General features: G+C 47.5%; 1 protein-coding gene across 14 annotated transcripts in view; it reads left to right on the top strand.

The window, feature by feature from the left end:
• TNK2 (tyrosine kinase non receptor 2) overlaps window positions 1–15029 on the top strand; it is a 430040-nt gene extending 415011 nt beyond the window's left edge. For all 14 annotated transcript variants that reach the window (XM_085635987.1, XM_085635998.1, XM_085635989.1 and 11 more), the window contains 3 exons: window positions 3310–3405; window positions 5744–5871; window positions 12833–15029. In XM_085635987.1, the coding sequence (XP_085492113.1) occupies window positions 3310–3405; window positions 5744–5871; window positions 12833–12839 (231 nt within the window). In that variant the 3' untranslated portion in view covers window positions 12840–15029. The remainder of the gene's footprint in view (window positions 1–3309; window positions 3406–5743; window positions 5872–12832) is intronic.
• The last annotated feature ends 8873 nt before the right edge of the window (window positions 15030–23902 follow it).

Genomic DNA, 23902 nt, shown 5'->3' on the forward strand with positions numbered 1-23902 from the left:
TTACTGGCGGGTTGATCTCACTCCACGCCTACTGTTCGGCTCTAGTTAATGGGAGTGTGAGGAGTCAGACAAAACTGTCAGAGAATCCCACATCTATAGGTAGTAGACGTACCCTAAAACTACTACGCACACAGAATGTTTGGAATTTCACTATACGATTATTTATTATACACCATCCATCTATGAATCCCATGCATTATAAGGGTCGTAAATTTTACAAACAGCATAGCACTATTTGCAAAAATTATGGTTAAATACGCCCCAATCTTCTTTCATCCCACGTCTCTATTCTATTTGTTTTTACCGAAGTTCCAACAAGCAGTCAGACAGCACGGATGGGGAGGTTCTATGTGATGCGTCAAGTTGTGCAGTGCCTCCCTGCGTACCGTATTGTGCCTTCAGGCAGTAAGTTGTAACTTCACAGTTCAGCATTTCCTCCAGCAACCGTCCGCGTTAGTAGCCCCGCCCACCCGGCACCAGTACCTTAAGCGCCTTTTGGAAGCATGTCGTTCAATGGAGTGCATGGGTCCAGCGCATGCGCGGCTCCTGTATCGCTTGCATAGGATAGTCGAACAATGCTTCTTGATCAAGAAAGCGCATGTGGAAACTTATTGCTACTTCCCTTCCTTGTTTCTGTGGGACAGAACACACAAGGTCAGCTTCCCGTGCAGCTGTCTCTCAGCTACCTTGTTTACAAACAATGCATGCACAAGAGAATGGACCTTTTCCTCCTCCCTCCTGTTACTAGGAGTTGAAAAAACATGGCACTCAGAGCACATGATTATTAGTTACACAAATCAAAACCAACAAGTTGGGCTGCTTTCTCCAGCTTACATTTGCAGCTCACATTTTTGTGTCTTAAATGCGTGCGAAGAGCCGCAATGTCACTACACAATCAGGCTGTCTTGGCTGTCACACGACGTAACACGCAGGCTGTCACATGAATTAACACGCAGGCTGTCACATGAATTAACACGCAGGCTGTCACACGATGTAACACACAGGCTGTCACATGAAGTAGCACACAGGCTGTCACATGAAGTGACACACAGGCTGTCACATGAAGTGGCACACAGGCTGTCACATGAAGTGACACACAGGCTGTCACATGAAGTGACACACAGGCTGTCACATGAATTAACACGCAGGCTGTCACACGAATTAACACGCAGGCTGTCACACGATGTAACACGCAGGCTGTCACATGAAGTAACACACAGGCTGTCACATGAAGTGGCACACAGGCTGTCACATGAAGTGGCACACAGGCTGTCACATGAAGTGGCACACAGGCTGTCACATGAAGTGACACACAGGCTGTCACATGAAGTGACACGCAGGCTGTCACATGAAGTGACACGCAGGCTGTCACATGAAGTGGCACGCAGGCTGTCACATGAAGTGACACGCAGGCTGTCACATGAAGTGACACGCAGGCTGTCACATGAAGTGACACGCAGGCTGTCACATGAAGTGGCACACAGGCTGTCACATGAAGTGGCACACAGGCTGTCACGAAGTGACATGCCGGCTGTCAAATTAAGTAACACACAGGCTGACATGCAGGCTGTCACATTAACACGCAGGCTGTCACATGAAGTAACATGCTCGCAGGCTCTCACATGAAGTGACACACAGGCTCTCACATAAAGTGACACACAGGCTGTCATGTGAAGTGACACACAGGCTCTCACATGAAGTGACACGCAGGCTGTCACTTTAAGTAACATACAGGTTGTGCTGCACCCGTCAGTACCATTCGGTCCCTGCTTACAATTGTGCGGAATGTTTATGGGGTAGTTTTCTTTGTTAAGGATGTAATGTCCACCAAAACGTCAGCCTTCACCCCTTCCTAAAGTACCAGAGAGAGGGGCATTACACCAGACTCTGGGTTCATTGATGGAGAAGGCATGCCTTCTGTCTTTTTTCCTTTATTTTATTTTGTGTGTTTTTTGTTTCCAGTCTAGCGATATCTTGGCTTCCAGGGAGGTGCTGGCCTTCTGAGATGATTACCTTCTTGGCGAGGCTTTCTCTGGGCACATTGGGCGGACAGTGGTGTAAAAATCTCTGTTCTTGTTGTTCCCAGCTTAACTGTCTATACAAGCGGTTCTTAAACCTGTGATCTGGGGATCGGGGGGTGGGGTGCAAAGCCTACCCAGGGGGTCTGCGACTGCTTAGAAAATTAAAAAAAATATTAATAGATTAATAAAGCGTATATAAATAAAGAAGAAAATGTACAGCTGGAAATGTTAACACATGCTGTAAATGTGAAGTAGTTTAAAGGAACAGACCAGGGTAGTCTCCTCAGATTGGTGCCTGGGAGCAGCTCAAGCGCATCAAGCAATATAGCATGGGCGACGAGCGGCCTCAGCGGAATTTGGAAAGCTCAAACCTTGCTTGTGAATAAATAAAATATTTCATCATTTGTATATTGGTTTGGTGAATGGTTGTTTGATGAATAGTTCTTTCTGTATATTTTATGTATTGGTTTACAGTTCAGATTATCGGAAATTCTTAGGCCGGAGTCGTCGGCTCCCAGTTAATACTCCGTGCGGGTCCCCGGATTCCAATTTGGTGGGAGCCCCAGGTTCCAGTAATGATTAAGTGGGGAGCACAGAAGTGAAAAGGTTAAGAACCACTGGTCTATAGAATTTGTTTTACAGCTCACACAATGTGCCCAGACTTCACCGTTACCCCTGAGCATCAGTTTTTTTTCTCTTCTCAACTTATTAATGTTTTTTTCAAAATCAAACATACAATGGTCAACAGAAGAAACACCAGTTAAACAATATTAGACGTGGGCAATGATTGGTCACAAAAAGAATTAATAACAAAAAATAATAATAAAATACAAATAAAATCAAGAAATAGTACAAATACCGCCATTACACGGGTATATGATAAATCCAATATAACAGGAAGAAGTGTCATGCATACAATATATGAAAAATCAATGGAGAACCTCTAAATAGTAAATATGCATTATACAGTCAATATTATCTTAAAGTTCTAAAAAGACCCCATATATGATCACAAAGATGTAAATTGTCATTCAACTTATACACCATTTTTTCAAAGTGATTTGTTAAGAGGTCTCAATGTCGTGAAGCTGTTCTACAAGAAATGGCTGCTCAGGAGAGGTTGCCGACCACACCAGGTGGTGGCCTGAATAGGATACTGGTCAACTTATAAGTGATGCTTGTCGTTCCTCGAATCGATGACGCGTCCGTGTGCTGATACTGTCCTCCTGCCTGGTGCTAGTTGTTCAACCATTGCTTCGCTGTGTGACATCTGTCCTGTCGTTTGCAGGTGCAGGACTTGGTCCACGGGGTGACCACAGAAGAGTGCCAGGCGGCTCTGCAGAACCACACGTGGAACGTCCAGAAGGCCACCCAGTATCTTAAGGTAACGTCATGTCGTTGTCGAGACTCAGTAAGTAGACGACATTCAATCAGTATTCGTTCTTCAGCTCATCCTCGCCTTCCTGGTGCCGGCATACTGAGAACTCTTTATTCAGTACCACAGTGAGGCGGAGGGGCTCTTACTACAGTATCACCATGGCAACAGTACAAAACATGCACAATGTTTTGTGTTGAGCTATTAACATTTTAGGAAGCGTAGACGCACCAGTCAGGGTCCCAATGCTAAGATGGGAACTCGTGCAACCCAATTTAAGAAGACGTGGTCAGCCAAGGATTATGCAAAGAATGTGGTGAGCAGCCATGGGTCGGACCTCGGCTACCGGCGAGTTCTGTAGCGCAGAGGCGAGCGCAGAGAGGAACCAGCTTCCCATACGAGTCTGTGCGAACAGTGAGCTGGCCGGTCGAAGATCTCGAGGCTCTCCTGGGGTTGTCTATTCTCAGTCACTCCATCAGAAGTGAAGGGTCATAACTCTCTCTCCCTCTTACTCTCTCCCTCATCTCTCTCGCTCTTCTCTCTGTCTCGCTCTCTCTCCCTCTCTCTCTTCCCCTCTCTCTACCTCATCCCCCTTCCCCTCTCTCTAACTCTGTCTCAAACTCTCTCTCTCTCTCCCCCTTCCCCTCTCCCCCTTCCCCCCTATCTCCCCCTCCCCTATCTCCCCTCCACCTCTCCCCTCCCTCTCTCTCGCTCCCCCTCTCTCTCTACCTCTCCCCCTCTCTTTCCTTCTCCTTCTCTCTCTCCCCTCTCTCATTCGCCCTCTCTCCCGCCCTCTCTCCTCCCCTCCCCCCCTCTCTCTCCCTCTCTCTCTCTCTCTCTCTCTCTCTCTCTCTCTCTCTCTCTCTCTCTCCCCCCTCTCTCCCCCTCTCCCCCTCTCCCCCTCTCCCCCTCTCCCCCTCTCCCCCTCTCCCCCTCTCTCCCTCTCCCCCTCTCTCCCTCTCTCCCTCTCTCCCTCTCCCTCCCTCTCGCCCTCTCCCTCTCTCCCTCCTTCTCTTTCCCCTCTTTCTGCCTCCCTCTCTCTCTCCCCTATCTCTCTTCCCTCTCTCCCTCTCCCCTTTCTCCTCTCTCGATCACCTCTCGCTCTCTCTCTCTCTCCCTCTCCCTCTCTGTCTCGCTCTATCTCCCCCTCTCACTCCTCTCTTCCTCCCTCTCCCCTCTCTCTCAATCACCCTCCCCTCCCTCGCCCTCTCTCCCTCCCTCTCTCACCCTCTCTCTCTCTGTCCCTCCCTCCCTCTCCACTCCCCCTCTCTCTCGCCCCCTCTCTCTCTCCCCTCTCTCCGTCTCTGTCTCTCCCTCTCTCTCATCTCTCTCACTGTCTCACTCTCTCCCTCCCCTCTCTCTCTCACTCCCCTCTCTCTCTCACTCCCCCTCCCTCCTCTCTCTCACTCCCCCTCCCTCTCCCCCCTCTCTCTCCCTCTCTCCCTCCATCCCTCTCACCCCTCTCTCTCCTCTCTCTCTCTCTCTCTCTCTCTCCCCCCCACTCTCTCCTCTGTCTCTCTCTCCCCCTCTCTCTTCTTTGTCTCGCTCTCTCTCTCCCTCTCACTCCTCTCTTCCTCCCTCTCTCTCCCCCCTCTCTCTCTCCCCCTTCTCTGTCTCTCTCCCCCTTCTCTCTCCCTCTTCTCTCTCTCTCCCTCTTTCTATCTCCAAAGGTGGACTTGTAAGTCATAATACCATGACAATTATGACATCCTTCATAAGTGGGGTTGTAAACCTCTACTCAGATGCTCAGTTCATCACATTAATATCAACTTGCACCTTTCTTTTACGAATGTTTCAGCCGCAAGTGTAGCTTAAAGCCTTATGCTGGCAACTTTTAGGAGCAAGAATACGTTTATGGTATTATGACCATCCCTTTCTACCAGTTCTACCCCATTTAACTCTCCCTCCTGCCCTGCTTTCAACTCCTTCGCTGCCCCTCGGCCACCAGTCCTCCAGCTGCCTTCACCCCACAGCATCCATTTTCCTGCCCGGCTTCATGGCACTGGTTTACCTGCTCCTGACATCCTCCCCCCTGTTGTCAGTGGTCCTCATGCCTCAGCCCCTGTGGCATCTCTGTTCTTGATTCCCTCTTCCCTGGGACTGCCAATGTGGTGTCTGGATCATGAGAGTCTTTTTTTGTCACATTTCTCAACAATGCCAGGATGCTGGCCTCAAGACGTTGGGATGCTGCATATGCGTTTGCTGATACAACTGGGTTTTGGCTGCCGTTATTGTTCCTATCAAGTTTTGGCCTTCAAGATTCCTCCTTTGTTAGTCTGCGCCCTACTGTAAGCCTTGCTGTGCACCTGCTTCCATGACCATGTGGGGTTTCTGTTTATCTTGGCAGGTGGAGCAGCTGTTTTGCCTGGGCCTGAAAACACGAGTAGAATGTCACAAGGTCCTGGAGAGGTTTGACTGGAACCTGGAACAAGCAAGCTCCCACCTGCTAGAATACTACAATGTGACACGACAGAAGTAAGTCAATGCCCTGGGCCTGTTGCAGGTTTGTGAGTTGTTGGATGGTAATTTTTCTGGATTTCTGTTCAAAAGTTTTTGTGTGCCGTCTGACCTTTCAGTCACCAGGCGGCCAACAGCACTGCATTCCCCGTGTGTCCCTGCTTCCATGGACATGCCCTGTTTCTTGGGCATCCCCTCTTTCACGGGCTTATCGCGCTTCAGTGGGTATCTTGCTGTGCCATGGGCGTCCCCCTCTTCAATGGGCGTCCCCACTTTTGTGGGCACCCCCTCTCTTCGGTGGGTGCCCCCCTCTCTTCGGTGGGTGCCCCCCTCTCTTCGGTGGGTGCCCCCCTCTCTTCGGTGGGCGCACCCCTCTCTTCTGTGGGCGTCCCCCTCTCTTCCCTTGGCATCCCCCTCTCTTCCCTTGGCATCCCCCTCTCTTCCGTCCCCTTCTCTTCCGTGGGCATCCCCCTCTCTTCCGTGGGCATCCCCCTCTCTTCCGTGGGCATCCCCCTCTCTTCCGTGGGCGTCCCCCTCTCTTCCGTGGGCGTCCCCCTCTCTTCCGTGGGAGTCCCCCTCTCTTCCGTGGGCGTCCCCCTCTCTTCCGTGGGCGTCCCCCTCTCTTCCGTGGGCGTCCCCCTCTCTTCCGTGGGCGTCCCCCTCTCTTCCGTGGGCGTTTCCCTCTCTTCTGTGGACGTACCCTCTCTTCCGTGGGGGTCCCCTCACTTCCGTGGGTCTCTCCTTCTCTTCCAATGGCCTTCTCCTCTCTTCCCTGGACGTCCCCCTCTCTTCCATGGGCATCCCCTTCTTTTCCGTGGGGGTCTCTCCCTCTCTTCCAATCAATGGCATCTCCTTTTCCAAAGGCCTTTCCCTCTCTTCCGTGGGCGTCTCCTCTCTTCTGTGGGCATTTCCTCTTCCACGGGCGTCCCCCTCTCTTCCACGGGCGTCCCCCTCTCTTCCACGGGCGTCCCCCTCTCTTCCACGGGCGTCCCCCTCTCTTCCACGGGCGTCCCCCTCTCTTCCACGGGCGTCCCCTTCTCTTCCACGGGCGTCCCCCTCTCTTCCACGGGCGTCCCCCTCTCTTCCACATGTGTCCCCCTCTCTTCCACGGGCGCCCCCTCTCTTCCACGGGTGTCCCCCTCTCTTCCACGGGGGTGCCCTCTCATCCACGGGTGTCCCCTGTCTCCCACGAGCTTCCCTTCTCTACCCGTACTCTGCCCTGGGCTTCCCTTCTCTTCTGTGGGCTTCCCTTCTCTTCTGTGGGCGTCCCCTTCTCTTCTGTGGGCGTCCCCTTCTCTTCTGTGGGCGTCCCCTTCTCTTCCGTGGGCGTCCCCTTCTCTTCCGTGGGTTCTCTTCCGTGGGCGTCCCCTCCTCTTCCACGGCCGTCCTCCTGTCTTCCAGGGGCGTCCTCCTCTCTTCCAGGGGCGTCCTCCTCTCTTCCAGGGGCGTCCTCCTCTCTTCCAGGGGCGTCCTCCTCTCGTCCACGGGCGTCCCCCTCTCGTCCACGGGCGTCCCCCTCTCGTCCACGGGCGTCCCCCTCTCGTCCACGGGCGTCCCCCTCTCGTCCACGGGCGTCCCCCTCTCTTCCACGGGCGTCCCCTCTCTTCCACGGGCGTCCCCTCTCTTCCACGGGCGTCCCCCTCTCTTCCACGGGTGTCCCCTCTCTTCCACGGGTGTCCCCTCTCTTCCACGGGCGTCCCTTCTCTTCCACGGGCGTCCCCTCTCTTCCACGGGCGTCCCCTCTCTTTCACGGGCGTCCCCTCTCTTTCACACGCGTCCCCTCTCTTTCACACGCGTCCCCTCTCTTTCACACGCGTCCCCTCTCTTTCACACGCGTCCCCTCTCTTTCACACGCGTCCCCTCTCTTTCACACGCGTCCCCTCTCTTTCACACGCGTCCCCTCTCTTTCACACGCGTCCCCTCTCTTTCACACGCGTCCCCTCTCTTTCACACGCGTCCCCTCTCTTTCACACGCGTCCCCTCTCTTTCACACGCGTCCCCTCTCTTTCACACGCGTCCCCTCTCTTTCACACGCGCCCCCTCTCTTTCACACGCGTCCCCTCTCTTTCACACGCGCCCCCTCTCTTTCACACGCGTCCCCCTCTCTTCCATGGGCGTCCCCCTCTCTTCCACGGGCGTCCCCCTCTCTTCCACGGGCGTCCCCCTCTCTTCCACGGGCGTCCCCCTCTCTTCCACGGGCGTCCCCCTCTCTTCCACGGGCGTCCCCCTCTCTTCCACGGGCGTCCCCCTCTCTTCCACGGGCGTCACCCTCTCTTCCACGGGCGTCACCCTCTCTTCCACGGGCGTCCCCCTCTCTTCCACATGTGTCCCCCTCTCTTCCACGGGCGCCCCCTCTCTTTCACGGGCGTCACCCTCTCTTCCACGGGGTGCCCTCTCATCCACGGGTGTCCCCTGTCTCCCACGAGCTTCCCTTCTCTACCCGTACTCTGCCCTGGGCTTCCCTTCTCTTCTGTGGGCTTCCCTTCTCTTCTGTGGGCTTCCCTTCTCTTCTGTGGGCTTCCCTTCTCTTCTGTGGGCTTCCCTTCTCTTCTGTGGGCTTCCCTTCTCTTCCGTGGGCATCCCTTCTCTTCCGTGGGCATCCCTTCTCTTCTGTGGGCGTCCCCTTCTCTTCCGTGGGCGTCCCCTTCTCTTCCGTGGGTTCTCTTCCGTGGGCGTCCCCTTCTCTTCCACGGCCGTCCTCCTGTCTTCCAGGGGCGTCCTCCTCTCTTCCAGGGGCGTCCTCCTCTCTTCCAGGGGCGTCCTCCTCTCTTCCAGGGGCGTCCTCCTCTCTTCCAGGGGCGTCCTCCTCTCTTCCAGGGGCGTCCTCCTCTCTTCCAGGGGCGTCCCCCTCTCGTCCACGGGCGTCCCCCTCTCGTCCACGGGCGTCCCCCTCTCTTCCGTGGGTGTACCCTCTCTTCCACGGGCGTCCCCTCTCTTCCACGGGCGTCCCCTCTCTTCCACGGGCGTTCCTTCTCTTCCACGGGCGTTCCTTCTCTTCCACGGGCGTCCCCTCTCTTTCACACGCGTCCCCTCTCTTTCACACGCGTCCCCTCTCTTTCACACGCGTCCCCTCTCTTTCACACGCGTCCCCTCTCTTTCACACGCGTCCCCTCTCTTTCACACGCGTCCCCTCTCTTTCACACGCGTCCCCTCTCTTTCACACGCGTCCCCTCTCTTTCACACGCGTCCCCTCTCTTTCACACGCGTCCCCTCTCTTTCACACGCGTCCCCTCTCTTTCACACGCGTCCCCTCTCTTTAACACGCGTCCCCTCTCTTCCACGGGCGTAGCCTCTCTTCCGTGGACGTCCCCCTGTCTTCTGTGGGCGTCCCCCTCTCTTCCGTGGGCGTCCCCCTCTCTTCCGTTGGCGTCCCCCTCTCTTCCGTGGGCATCCCCCTCTCTTCCGTGGGCGTCCCCCTCTCTTCCATGGGTGTCCCACTCTCTTCCGTGGGCGTTCCCCTCTCTTCCGTGGGCGTTCCCCTCTCTTCCGTGGGCGTCCCCCTCTCTTCCGTGGGCGTCCCCCTCTCTTCCGTGGGCGTCCCCCTCTCTTCCGCGGGTGCTCCCCTCTCTTCCACGGGCGCCCTTTCTCTGCCGTGGGCGTCTCCCTCTCTTCCATGGGCGTCTCCCTCTCTTCCATGGGCGTCCCCCTCTCTTCCGTGGGCGTCCCACTCACTTCCAAGGCGTCCCACTCACTTCCAAGGCGTCCCACTCACTTCCAAGGCGTCCCACTCTCTTCCAAGGCGTCCCACTCTCTTCCAAGGCGTCCCCCTCTCTTCCAAGGCGTCCCCCTCTCTTCCAAGGCGTCCCCCTCTCTTCCACGGCGTCCCCCTCTCTTCCACGGCGTCCCCTTCTCTTCCACGGCGACCCCCTCTCTTCCACGGTGTCCCCCTCTCTTCCACGGGCGGACGCCTCTCCTCCACGTGCATCCCCTCTCTTCCGTGGGCGTCCCCTCTCTTCCACGGGCGTCCCCTCTCTTCCACGGGCCTCCCCCTCTCTTCCATGGGCCTCCCCCTCCCTTCCACGGGCGTCCCCCTCTCTTCCGTGGGCGTCCCCCTCTCTTCCGTGGGCGTCCCCCTCTCTTCCGTGGGCGTCCCCCTCTCTTCCGTGGGCGTCCCCCTCTCTTCCGTGGGCGTCCCCCTCTCTTCCGTGGGCGTCCCCCTCTCTTCCGTGGGCGTCCCCCTCTCTTCCGTGGGCGTCCCCCTCTCTTCCGTGGGCGTCCCCCTCTCTTCCGTGGGCGTCCCCCTCTCTTCCGTGGGCGTCCCCCTCTCTTCCGTGGGCGTCCCCCTCTCTTTCGTGGGCGTCCCCTTCTCTTTCGTGGGCGCACCCTCTCTTCTGTGGGCGTCCCCTTCTCTTTCGTGGGCGCACCCTCTCTTCTGTGGGCGTACCCTCTCTTCCGTGGGGCTCCCCTCACTTCCTCGGGTCTCTCCCTCTCTTCCAATGGCCTCTCCTTCTCTTCCAATGGCCTCTCCTTCTCTTCCAATGGCCTCACCTTCTCTTCCAATGGCCTTCTCTCTTCCCTGGGCGTCCCCCTCTCTTCCGTGGGCGTCCCCCTCTTTTCCGTGGGCATCCCCTTCTCTTCCGTGGGGCTCACTTCCGTGGGGGTCTCTCCCTCTCTTCCAATCAATGGCCTTTTTTATTCTTTTCCAATGGCCTTTCCCTCTCTTCCAATGGCCTTTCCCTCTCTTCCGTGGGCATCTCCTCTGTTCTGTGGGCGTCTCCTCTCTTCCCTGGGTGTCTCCTCTCTTCCCTGGGTGTCTCCTCTCTTCCCTGGGCGTCTCCTCTCTTCCCTGGGCGTCTCCTCTCTTCCCTGGGCGTCTCCTCTCTTCCCTGGGCATCCCCCCCTCTTCCACGGGCCTCCCCCCTCTTCCACAGGCCTCCCCCCCCCCCTCTTCCACGGGCCTCCCCCTCTCTTCCACGGGCCTCCCCCTCTCTTCCGTGGGCGTCCCCCTCTCTTCTGTGGATGTACCATCACTTCCGTGGGTCTCTCCCTCTCTTCCAATGGCCTCTATCTTCCACGGGCCTCCCTCTATCTTCCACGGTCTTCCCCCTATCTTCCACGGGCGTACCCCTCTCTTCCAGGCGTCCACCTCTCTTCTGTGGGCGTCCCCCTCTCTTCTGTGGGCGTCCCCCTCTCTTCTGTGGGTGCCCCCCTCTCTTCCCTGGGCACCCCACTCTCTTCCCTGGGCGTCCCCCTCTCTTCCCTGGGCGTCCCCCTCTCTTCCCTGGGCGTCCCCCTCTCTTCCCTGGGCGTCCCCCTCTCTTCCCTGGGCGTCCCCCTCTCTTCCCTGGGCGTCCCCCTCTCTTCCCTGGGCGTCCCCCTCTCTTCCACGGGGTCCCCCTCTCTTCCACAGGCGTCCCCCTCTCTTCCACAGGCGTCCCCCTCTCTTCCACGGGCGTCCCCCTCTCTTCCACGGGCGTCCCCCTCTCTTCCACGGGCGTCCCCCTCTCTTCCACGGGCGTCCCCCTCTCTTCCACGGGCGTCCCCCTCTATTCCCTGGGTGTCCCCCTCTATTCCCTGGGTGTCCCTTCTTTTATATGGATTGGTGGAACAGGAACTGAAAAATCCTTTTTTAACAAGCCTCTTCCTTCAAGATAAAATACCATTTATCTACTTGTTAAATTCAACTTTGTGAATGTGTTTATCTCATTTGTTTTCCAAAGTGAGACTATTTATGCCGGTTAGTTGGGAAATGTGTTTGATTTCACTTTCTTTTTGTTCTTGCACATGCTTAGATTTCTCTGCTTTCCTCTGCGTGGTCTGGGGGTCACGCCCAAGTATCATATTCCGGGACGGTCCTTTAGTGACCTTTTTATATCTATTCCTGATTTTACTTTCTTCTTTTACTAGTGAGTTGCTGTCCACAAGAGATTCCCTCTATGGCCCTCAGTCCTTTTGATTTTTCCCTTTGCTCCCCTGTCTTTTTGATTTTTTTCTTCTTTACTCTCCTTATTTGGTATGCCGGTTGATTTCTGCATTTTCGTCCCCCCTCCTTTTTGAAGTTTTGTATTCAAACCCAGTATTTGTTATCAGATCTGGGGTGTATTTTTCAGTATTTCACCGTGGTATCTTTGTCATTGTGGTTATTTGATAAAATGGTTATTCACTACAATAGTCTTATAACGTTTTTGTTTCACCATTTTGGGTTTCTCTAAATGAACTGAATTAACATATTCCTGCTCCTGTTTTGGATCTCCGTAAGGGTTGGTTAGTATGCTTCCATGTTGCAGGGGTCAGGCATAGGGTAGTGAACCTTGATGCGTACCGTAACAAAGATGGCATCCAGGGTCAGGCATAGAAGAATGAACCTTGATGCTTGCTGTAACAAAGATGGCATCCAGGGTCAGGCATAGAAGAATGAACCTTGATGCTTGCTGTAACAAAGATGGCGTCCAGGGTCAGGTATAGAAGAATGAACCTTGATGCTTGCTGTAACAAAGATGGCGCCCAGGGTCAGACATAAAATAATCCACCTCAGTGCTTACTGTAGCAAAGATGGCATCCAATGTCAGGTATAGAATAATGAACCTCGATGCTTGCTGTAACAAAAATGGCACCGAGGGTCCGGCATAGTATGATGAACCTCAAGGATTACCGTAACAAAGATGGCGACTAGGGTCAGGCATAGAATAATGAACCTTGATGCTTACCGTAGCAAAGATGACATCCAGGGTCAGGCATAGAATAATGAACCTCAATGCTTGTTGTAACAAAGAAGGCCTCCAGGGTCAAGCATTGAATAATGAACCTTGATGCGTCCTGTAGCAACGATGGCATCCAGGGTCATGCATAAAAAAATGAAACTATGTTTTCCGTAACAAAGATGGCGCTCAGGGTCAGGCATAGAATAATGAACCTCAATGCTTACTGTAGCAAAGATGATGCTCAGGATAAAACAACCTCATAATTAACATTATAACACAATATTGCCAATAGCCACGATACGAATTCCAAACATCCCTGTCCTTTTTGTTTTTTGCAGACGGTGATGAAACCTAGAAACATATCCTGGAAGTCCAGGACAGAGCATTGCGCGCCACCTGCTGGAGTCCAGAACCATGGCCCAGGATCGGTATTAACATGAAAACATTGGCTACTGAGCCGAGGAGTGCAAGAACAGTGGAATCTCTGAATGGAAACTAAAGTGGGGGGAGCATGAGGTGGAGAGGGCGGGGCGGGGCGGTAGAAGGACTCCTTGCGAGAAAGATCCCGCCCCTCTGGTGCTACTCTGGACATTCTCTTAACAGCCGACCTCGCAACCAATCCAGTGTTTCTCTTGTGGACATCACCCGTGTTGCTTTTCATCGAGATGTGTGTATTTTTTTTGTTCTTCCCATCATATGGGTAGCTCATTGTGTTTTTTTTATAAAGAGATGTGTAAGTATAATATATAAATATATAAATATAAATTTTATTTGGAGAAAACAAAATGATTGTGAAAAGCTTAGATGTGCAAAAATGTCTGTCTAGCTTCCGACTCTTCTGTTTGTGACTTTTTGTTAAGTATTCCTTTCTTTTCTGAATGTGCTCTATTCATGTTGGAGAGATAAAGAGTGTGGTTGTCCTCATGAAGTTGCAAAGTTTTTACTCCATAGCTTTTTTTTTTTCATTAAAGAATTTAAAATCTTATTGAACGTCAAACTGAGTTAGTGAGATTAAAAACAAACATGATGATGGATAAGGTTTAGGTTTAGTGGGGAAATTCTCCCGCAAAGAATGTGTGAGAAAAAGAACTTGTACATCTTTTTTTTTGTGTCAAACGTCTCTCGTATAGGAAGTTGCAAATCTTGGTTCAGAAGGTAGTTTACCAACTTTGTAGTACTTGAATGGTGAAGTTTGAAGCTTCGCACGCCCCTAACGACATTGTACCAATGTTTACCTGCTCAGTGAAGCACCGAGTGCACTTACACCAAAGATAAACCCAAGTCTGTAAAGATGACTTATGGCAGTTTTTAGCTTCTAAGATGAGCAAAGTTCTTGCTTACACTTTGCTGAAAATTTGAAATTCTGTGACTTATAACTGAAGTAAGTGATAGAAGCTGAAACAATACAATTCCAATGGACAATAATTGATTGCTACAACATTCAGAGATTGCAGCAATAGTAAATGTTAAATTAACAAAGAAGGCTTATTTCTTATGTTGGTAACTCTATTTATCTGATGGGACATGTCTTGAATTAGAAACTACAATGAGGTCTTTGCTTCAGAACTCCTCGCCCCTCGTACCATTGAATGCAAGACTCTGTTTCCACCTGGCCCACTGAGTCTGTATTGTCATCTTGAACAGCCTCCTCTTCGGTCATTAGGAGACAGCGCCATCTGCAGGCTTTGCAATGAAAGTACATATGAAAAAAATGACAGGCTGTATGTAGCCTAGGCTGTGATTCTCTGTGCTGTCCAAATGGAATATGTTAGAAAAATGTTGTTCACTGCTTGAAAAACAGACGAGTTAGTTTCACAAAGGTGGCAGATGGCTTCTCCTGCTGATCCTCTCCATAAAGGATTGCTGACGGGGCATTTCCAAAGTGTCTGGTAAAAAAAAACTCCCAATATTGAGAGAGTGCGTTTAACTGCTGGGAGAGGGTATTTAAGTACAGGTTAAATTTGAGACTCTGTATCTTTTAGGGTGTTAAATGCCCCTTCAAGTGATAGAAGATTGTTACATTTTATTGGTTGCTTTTTCTGTTTGCCATTATTTCCACAGTTTTCTGCCTCTGAACCCTACATCTGAGAGAAGTGTCTTACTGTTGTGCATTTATGAGATGAGCAGCCATGTGGCAAGTGACCAATTCTTACCATGACTCGGATCCCATCGTGGTAACCAGTGGTTTAACTGAGTATGAGCAATTCATCTGCTTCCCCTGTTTCTTTGGTATCTACACTGTTTGACTCGTTGAACTGTAGGGGCTTGTCTCATCATGTCTATGACAACCACCCTCGATTAATCTAGGCTCAGTGCGGTCTCGACCAAGCCAACTTGCTCCAGAGACCGTGGCTTGGTTCAGGATGAGCACGCTTCGTTTCTTCTTTGTTGCTTTCTGATGTTCTAGAACATGTTCCGTTTTTATCGAAGATGGTGTTGACTTTAATTTCTCATCCTTGTTGGTGTTATGTTTGTATGTTCTTCAAGTGTTGCTTCTTTGTGTTGTTTTTAAAGTTTAAAAGTCCTTACAATGAAGTTGTGTGTCCTGTGGTTGTTCATTTGCAGCAGAATAATGGAGAAGCGAAACTTCCTGGAATTTTGCCTCAATTTTTATTTTTGTTTTATGTGCTTTCTAGTTTATGCATGGACCTGGATTTAGAAAATAATTTTGCTTGTCTGCTGTTGTCATTTAATACCAGGAAGTAATTATAAAGTTTCACCCTTCCACACTGCATGAGGAGATCCCTTCTGTCACACAGGTTTGTGGGCAGCCTTGAACAAACACAGTGCTCGCTGCGCACACACAGTTCTCACTCAGTGGACCCCCTCTTTGTTCACATGGACTGCAAGAATGACTCGCACTCGTGCATAACACACCTACCCGCATACTCGTGTGGTGGCTGCGGCAGAAAAGAAACAAGCAGTGGCCAAACCAAACGGTCTGGCTTGCATGTGAATCTCGACTAAAACATTGAAAGCAGCCTGCGGCGGTAAAACGTATAAAACAAAATATGATTGCTTTCTACAAACAACGCATTTGTGATGATTCCAAGTACCTTTAAGTTGTAAAATAGTCCCACGTGCATTACAATACAGAGCACTCAAAGGGAGGTGGAATGATGCACCATACAGCCTGAAGAAAGAAATACAGCTATGCCAAAGCTGTGTGTGTGCGTGTGTGTGTGTCTTTGGACATGTATAACGCTCGCTGCGGGGACCAGTTCAGTCCTCATATCGTGGGTAAACACTGACAGAACCAGATAAACACTATCTTTGGGAGGACCGGTTTGTCAAGAGCAGCGGTCCCCGCAGTGGATTTAGGTATTTTCGAAAAAAGTGCATCAAAAAACTAAAACTGCAGTTCTGTCTGCTCAGGCTGCTTTATAACCTTTCCAACTATCATAGCGCATGTGGAGTCAGAATAGTAAATACACACTTCATTACAGTCAATGGCCGGTCCTCATAATAATAGGTATGTTATGTTATGTGTGTTTTCCTGTTTGTGGATGCAAACAATTGTTCGTAGTGTCCCAGTGTGAAGGACCTGTCGCTGCTGCGGAGAGGAGCTATGGAGGTAGGTGTGAGCACATCATTGAACATTTATCTATTGACCTATAAGTCGATTTCACGGATTGGCCCCATTTTAGCCCACCACAAACCCACTGTTGAGAGGTTATGAGCTATTTATATTGTAGATGCTCGGAGAAAGTGTGAGACCAGTTTACTGGTCCTTGAGGGTGAAGCGTACCAGCAGTGCTCATCAGGATCCAGAAGCAGGACCACGCGGGCCTTTTGCACCAATTAAAGGTTTGATAGGAGGCAGGACCTGCTTCCAGAACCTGTCATTGCATTCACTCGTTATCACACGTGTGGGAGTATGACACCCCGCCCCCTCGTCGCATCCCCTCAAGCATCGACCAGAGCCAGCGGGGAGAGGCACCATCGTAGCATCACTTTAAATGCATTTTCTTTGTCTTGTACAGATTGAGGGTGTGGAGGTGTAGTCTCTTCATCAAGTACACGAAGATCAGAAGTAGTTCATTGAGGTTTTATTAGGTACAAGCAAATGAAGAAACCTCATCCAACAGCATCAAGAGTAACAGCTTCTCTCCTATTTGAATATCCTCTGCACATCATTCAGTGTTCTAAACATCTCTAGGCAACCTTACCATATTCTAAGTTCTATATTCTAGGCTTACTAAGAACACACTAATACTAAGAATACCACATCATCTCCCCCCGAATAAACACATTAAAGAATACAAAGTAATAAAAGATACAAAAAAACTAAGGTACACAATCATGTAGACGAAGAGGAATCTTTTTTACACGTTTTGGTCTATCACAAACAACATCTTTCGGTAAAATAGAGTTAGACACAATTTCTTCATCAAATTTACTTGTGATATGTCCTTCTTTAGAGATGTTGGAAGGCAAAACAGCAATCCTGCTAAGATTCCAGATTTTGTGATCACTGGTTTTAACGGCGTTATCAAATAATTTAATAATTTGAAAAGGTTTACTAAATTTAGAATTACAACTAGATTTCCTTGGAGATTTTATCTTTACCCAATCACCTACATGTACAATAGTTTTCTTAACAGCTTTTCTCACATCATAGTGAGATTTACGTTCAAGCATTTTCTTCTTTTCCTTTTCTTTCCAGTCAGGTATGGGATCAGTGTTGTTACCTGCCAAAAATCTTTTGTCACTATCCCAACACGGAAGCAAAGAAACATTTTCTATTCTCCCTGCAAACAAACGAAAGGGACTGACACCTGTGGAAGAGTGAGGTGAAAACCTATATTCCCTTACTTTTTTTTAATTGCAAGTTCCCAAGAGTCACCACAAGACCGAGCTTGCTGAATTGTTTCTTTAATTACTTTTATGAACCTCTCCACAACACCATTACATTGTGGATGATAGAGCGCAGCTCTCTTGTGTGTAATTCCCCTCTCTTTTAGGAAAGATTGCATGCTATTAGATATGAATTGTACTCCATTATCTGACAGGATTGTCTTTGGATACCCTTCATGTTCAAATAGTTCACTTAAAAATTTAATTACAATACCAGATTCAATAGAATGAACAATTTTGAATTCTGGCCATCTAGAATACAAGTCAATGCATACTATAATGTATTGATCTTGTGATTTTAATTTTATTGGTCCTAAGATATCAATGGAGATGTCAGACCAAGGTCCAGCAGCCTGCTGCCTAATAACCATAGGTTGAGTCCTGCATTTTAATGATTTGTCAGAGTTGCAACAATCAACACAATCACGTACTGCCCTTTCTACATGCGTGTCCATAGCAGGCCACCAGTATGCTTCTCTTAGCCTTTCCTTTGTTTTTGTAATTCCCATGTGTGAAGAGTGTGCATTACTCACCAGTTTATCTCTTAAAGGGTTAGAAGGTACTAGTTTATTGCCACGTAAGAGAAGGTTATCTAAAACAGCCATTTCATCTTTTACATGAAAGAAACCTCTCACGGTTTCATCACACATTTTTGTGACACCAACCATTGTTGACCATATGAATTACTTTTTGTAAAATGGAATCTTTAGTAAGATTTTCTCTCCATTCATCTTCTGTGATCATTCCCTCACTAACTAAACATACATTGATTTCTTCATCAAAACTCTCTCCACCAAACAGGTCAGTATCATTGACCTCTTCATCGTTCTTATCTCCCAGTCTCGAAAGGCAGTCTGCAAGGATATTGTTTGAGCCTGGAACATGGAAAATTTCAAACTCAAACTCTTGTAGAGCCACAACCCATTTTCTAATTCTGTGTGAAACAAAATCTATACCCTTATTGGAGTAAACTTCCTTAAGGGGTTTATGATCTGTGAAAACCTTAAACTCCTTCCCCCACAAAAATTTCCTTAATTTCAGTATAGCCCAAAAAACTGCTAAAGCCTCTTTCTCAATTACAGAGTACTGTAATTCTGCCCCTCTTAATGGTCTGGAAATGAAAAGTATAGTGTTATCATTTCCATTTACCTTTTGTTTCAATACAGCTCCAATGCCGGTTGCACTAGCATCAGTTAAGAGAAACGACATTTTAGAAGGATCAAAACTGTCTAAACTGTGAGCATTATGTAAATCATTTTTTATACAATTGAATTCTTCTTCACATTTTTTACACCATAAGAATTCATTACCTTTCTTCATAAGGGTACGGAGTGAGACCGTTTTTTCAGCAAAATTTGGTAAAAATTTATGGTAAAATTCAGCCATGCCAAAGAATTTTACCAGCTCGTCTTTGTTAGAAGGGGATCTTAGATTTAAGATGGAGTTCACTAGAGAAGGTTTTGGTTTGATACCATCTTGTGAGACCAAATGTCCTAGATATTCTATTTCTTTTACATTAAAGTTACATTTGTCTCCAAGAAGTGTTAAACCAGCTGATTGCAATTTCTGTAAAACATCTGTTACCCTAGTATCATGTTCCAAGACATCTTTACCATATATTAATATGTCATCTTGATATATTTTTACACCTTTGACATTATGCAAAACACTTTCCATCACCCTTTGGAACACAGAAGTTGCAGATATCAATCCAAAGGGCATCCTTACAAACTTGAATGTGCCAAAGGGTGTGACAAACGCTGTAAGATCTTGAGAAAGTTTATGGAGTTTGACTTGGTGATATGCAGATGTTAGGTCCAGCGAAGTAAAATGCTTAGCTTCATTGAGGGAACACAGCTTTTCACTAATATTGGGTAAGGGATAGTGATCGACAACAACAGCTTTGTTTAGTTCTCTTAGATCAATACAGAGACGGGCCTCTCCATTGGCCTTGCGGGCCATCACCACCGGAGAAACCCATTCAGTTGCTTCTACCTCCTGTATGATTCCCTTCACAATCAGTTTGTCTAGTTCATTTTTCATTTGTTCTCTAACGAGCAAAGGAACATTTCTGACTTTTGCTATTTTCGGAATAGCATCCTTTTTCAGAACAATTTGATGAACATATTTTTTTAAACAACCTAAATCATTTCCAAGAAGAATAGGGAATTTTTTGATCCATTCACTTGATTTGTTTTTAACTAAGGATACCTGAGGAATTTCTTTCAAACCCACCGAGGGATTTTCATTTGGATCAAGAAAAACATTTAATTCCTTTTGATGTATCCAGCTGATAAGAGAGTCTCCTTTCATAGAAACATAAATCTTCCCAGGAATAATTCTTCCTTTCAAGTCTATGGTCCCTACGAAATATCCTAGAAGATCAATGGTAGTCCCTCTATACCCTTTGGGTCTCACATCCGGTTTATACAGAGTGACTTTATCTTTGAGTTTGTTTTCATAAAAGGACTTTGGAATCAGTGTAATTTTTGCTCCTGAATCAAATAGCATCTTTACTGGGGCATCATTTACTAAAACGTCTTCACACGGCCCCTCGGAGTGATTTTCATGTACTTGTGAAACAACAATTTCATCTAGATCATCTTCAAATAGATCTACCTCTACTTCTCTTATTTTCTTTTTAGGTTTGCTGGTTTTACAGCATTTAGAATGATGTCCTCTTTTCCCACAAACTTTACCAATTGTTTTCCAACCCGGACAATCCTTATAATTAGCCAAATGTCCGTTGTCGCCGCATCTATAACATTTTCCTTCAAATTTTTTCTCATTGACCGATTTTTGGGGTACAGATGTTTGAGAAGTTTTGGATTTGACTACTTTCTCATCATGTTTTACCATCTTTTCCTCAGTACAGTTTGATTTTTCACCCGAGTCATTTTTTTTTAAGAAAGTCAACACAAGCTTTACTGTGTTCATTGCTCTTTGCAATGACAATGACTTCATCCAAGGAAGGATTGTCTTTTTGCCACAACGCATCTCTTGTTTTTTCTTGTACACAACCTAACATGAATTGATCCCTTAGACGTTCATCCAGTGTGTTACCGAAATTGCATGTAGATGCTAGTTTCCGAAGAACAGTAATGTATTGTTGTACCGACTCTTCTTGTCTTTGCATGCGCCGACCAAAATGGTATCTCTCCAGTACAGTGCTTATTTTAGGAAGATAGTGAAGATCTAATTTCTTTATACATATCTCATATTCATTTAAAGAATTACTTTCTTGATCTGACAGTTCTGGAAGATGTTCGAAAACCTCCTGTCCTTCCGAACCTAGACAATGCATGAGTAAGGAAGGAAGTTTTCCTTTCTGCACTTAAGGAAGTGCCGCAAACTCTAGCATAGTGACTGAAAACCTTCTTCCACTTCTGCCATGGAATTGGAGGATCTTCAGGTGACGTCAAGAAAAATGGAGGAGTTGTGACGTTTTGCATATTGGATGCGAAGGATTTAAAGATTATATATTTTTTAAATAATCTTGTGGTCTTCTATATCTTGAATACAAAATTCTGTAATTTAGATAAATTTTATATTGTGTTGATGAATTTCTCAAAATACATGAATAAATATATATATATATCCACAGTCACTATTGCTATAATGCGGAGTTTCCTTGTCAATGTAAATTTTGTTGCGCGATGAGGTTACACTTATCTCTAACAAAAAGTAGCGAGAATAATTATGTAGGCCCAACGCGTCCGGCAAAAGCCCCACAGATCAGGCAATGCATGTGAGACAACTCTTCCAGGAATATAATTACATCATAATGGTGAGTGAACTCTTCCTGGAACGTGATTACATCATAATGGTTTCAGGCCTTTTCCTTGTGCGTGGTAGTAACTAGGCCAAAGGCGTCAGGCACAGGCCTTTAAGGTCAGGCAAGACGCGTATGCAGAGTCTCATTAAATAGAGGCCTTGAATTACCTATGCCGCTAGCAGCTGACGGTCTTAAAAGGTAACGGAATATCCTACCGTTGTTTGTAGCATCAAGCTCTCTTGTAACAGGAACATTTCAGAAGAGTCAAAGCTTTCAAGATGTGCTCTGTTGAGATTTCTTCTTGATTTGCGTAGGTAATTGTCGCCAAAATGTGGAGGTGTAGCCTCTTCATCAAGTACACGAAGATCAGAAGTAGTTCATTGAGGTTTTATTAGGTACAAGCAAATGAAGAAACCTCATCCAACAGCATCAAGAGTAACCGCTTCTCTCCTATTTGAATATCCTCTGCACATCATTCAGTGTTCTAAACATCTCTAGGCAACCTTACCATATTCTAAGTTCTATATTCTAGGCTTACTAAGAACACACTAATACTAAGAATACCACAGAGGGCTTGGCCGCTCAGTGCCAAAGAGTCATCGCAGACCTCTCAGGGACATCAAGATGAATCTCCTTGTGGCATTTTTTAACGTCTCAAATTTGGAGTGTTCAATGTAACTGTCACCCCCCTCTTCCCCCACCCCCCCCCCCCCCAGATTGTGCGGCACGGCTTAGGGAATTTTGCAGCATACAATTGGAAATTTTGTTGCAGATTATTGTGTTTTTGCAGCATTTTTACGGCACCTTATTTTAGTGACCTTTCATAGTTATGGCCTAATAAAATGGGAATATGGATGAAAAAAGCATGGTGTGAGCCCTCCTAATCAAACATGTTATCTGTCTCCTACGTTCTAATCCTGTCCTGTAAGATTTATTGACAAAGTAGTAACCTTGGATGTCAGAAAGAGATACCCATCATCTCGCTGAAGTGCACAGCGTGAAACAGAAAAGAATCAGGGACCAATCCTGGTTCCCAGTTTGACCAAACTGTGTTATCTTAGGCAAATGCTTTATTTCACTGAACCTTTTTTTGTAACTTTGCCAGCAATGAGAGCTCCTTCAAATGTGTGTGTCCAGGATGCCCGCTGAACACAAAAATCTCTCTTGTGTTTGGTGTAATAATCTTTACTACTACTCCAGCTTCCTGCTTGACCGAATGGTGTGATCTTAAGCAAATACGTTTTCACTGAACCTCATTAATATCCACTACAGATATGAGAGCACCTTCAAATGTGTGAGTTCGGGATGTGCACTATACCAAAACCTCTCTTCTATATGGATTAATTGATTATAATGTGGTCCTATCTATAATAATAATTTCCAAAAGACAGCCAGCAGTGGTTCTGGATGGCACAGGTCAAATATCCCAATGTTATAGTTCTCGTATGCCCACTCCTGGAGTTCTGACTGCCCACTAAACTCAATCCTTGGTAAAGGCTTTCACAATATTAGCAGGTCAACCCAATTTCCTTGTTCACATTGAACTTTCCAGTTTGAATTAGATGTATCTGTAGTCACACTTTTGTTTTCCATTTCTTCCCATATCTCGTTTTTCCATTAATTTCCAGATGTTGGTGTCTTTTTCCATAAAGTTCTTTTTATTAAGTATCCAGTTCCATCACACTTAAAACTGACCCAACCAATGCGTTTCATCACTTATAGGGACTTCTTCAGGGCCTAAACAATTTTTTTTTAAGCATGCAATCAGTTCTTTCCACTTATTAAAATCAACAACTCTGGCTCTTATTTTTACATTCAATTTTGTAAATATTTTGCTTTTTTTGTGTTTAATTTGTAATCTGACATAAAACCACCTCCATTTCAAGGAGTTTATCGATCACAATTTCTGTACTTCCTAGTGTCGGGTATACAGACTAATATATACTCACCATCCCCAAAAATTAAATTAACCTGCGTATTCCTTAAACCAAAAGACACCAACTTTTAAAACAGTGATTGCAGTTACCAAGTGTGTACTTCTGTACTAACACCTTTATTGCTTCTCAAATGCGCATACAAGACGATCACAGCTTTACTTACCATTTGATCCATCCACCTTCTCAAACTCTTCTTTTCCATTCATTTCCCGTTTAAATGTCTGGACTCCTGTTGTCAAGAAAACAGTGTCGTGTGTCAATAAGCCTATAGCCTTTTCATCGCTTCCTCTTGTTTCTTAAGTTATGTTTCTTCGTGTTTCATTCTAACCTGCTAGACGCAGTGTTAGCGAACCGTCCCCTGATTAACTTCCAACTCCTACAACAGAGTAAAGCTACACTCCGGGCAGAACTAGAATTCTCCTCCTCTCATATCCTGAATCATTTCTCCAACATATCATTAAATTATGCCAGCACCTATGTATAGTAACTAGATAGACCACATGTAGTGGGCACATGAGAATTGACCAGTCTCTGGGTTCACTGATGGTATCGTTTTTAGGGGGCGGAGGTACAGGCAGCATGATCCCACAGCGCCTCGAGACCCTCACGGGTGAAGCAGTTGCACTTTACAAATCCTGATTGATTGATAAATGTTTCTGAAACTACCACTTTGGATAAATGTTTCTCAAAGCAGTAACATAATTGAATTCACTATAGTAAAAAACATCAGAATATTAAAAAATGCACGTTAATTTTTATAAAACATCTATCATTGGGTCAAACCAGCCCCTTGACTGGTCTCAATTCATTAATTCTCTATCCCCCCCCCCCCCCTTCTA

The sequence above is a fragment of the Triturus cristatus genome, chromosome 11 (assembly GCF_964204655.1).
Source record: "Triturus cristatus chromosome 11, aTriCri1.1, whole genome shotgun sequence".
Taxonomy (NCBI): domain Eukaryota; kingdom Metazoa; phylum Chordata; class Amphibia; order Caudata; family Salamandridae; genus Triturus; species Triturus cristatus.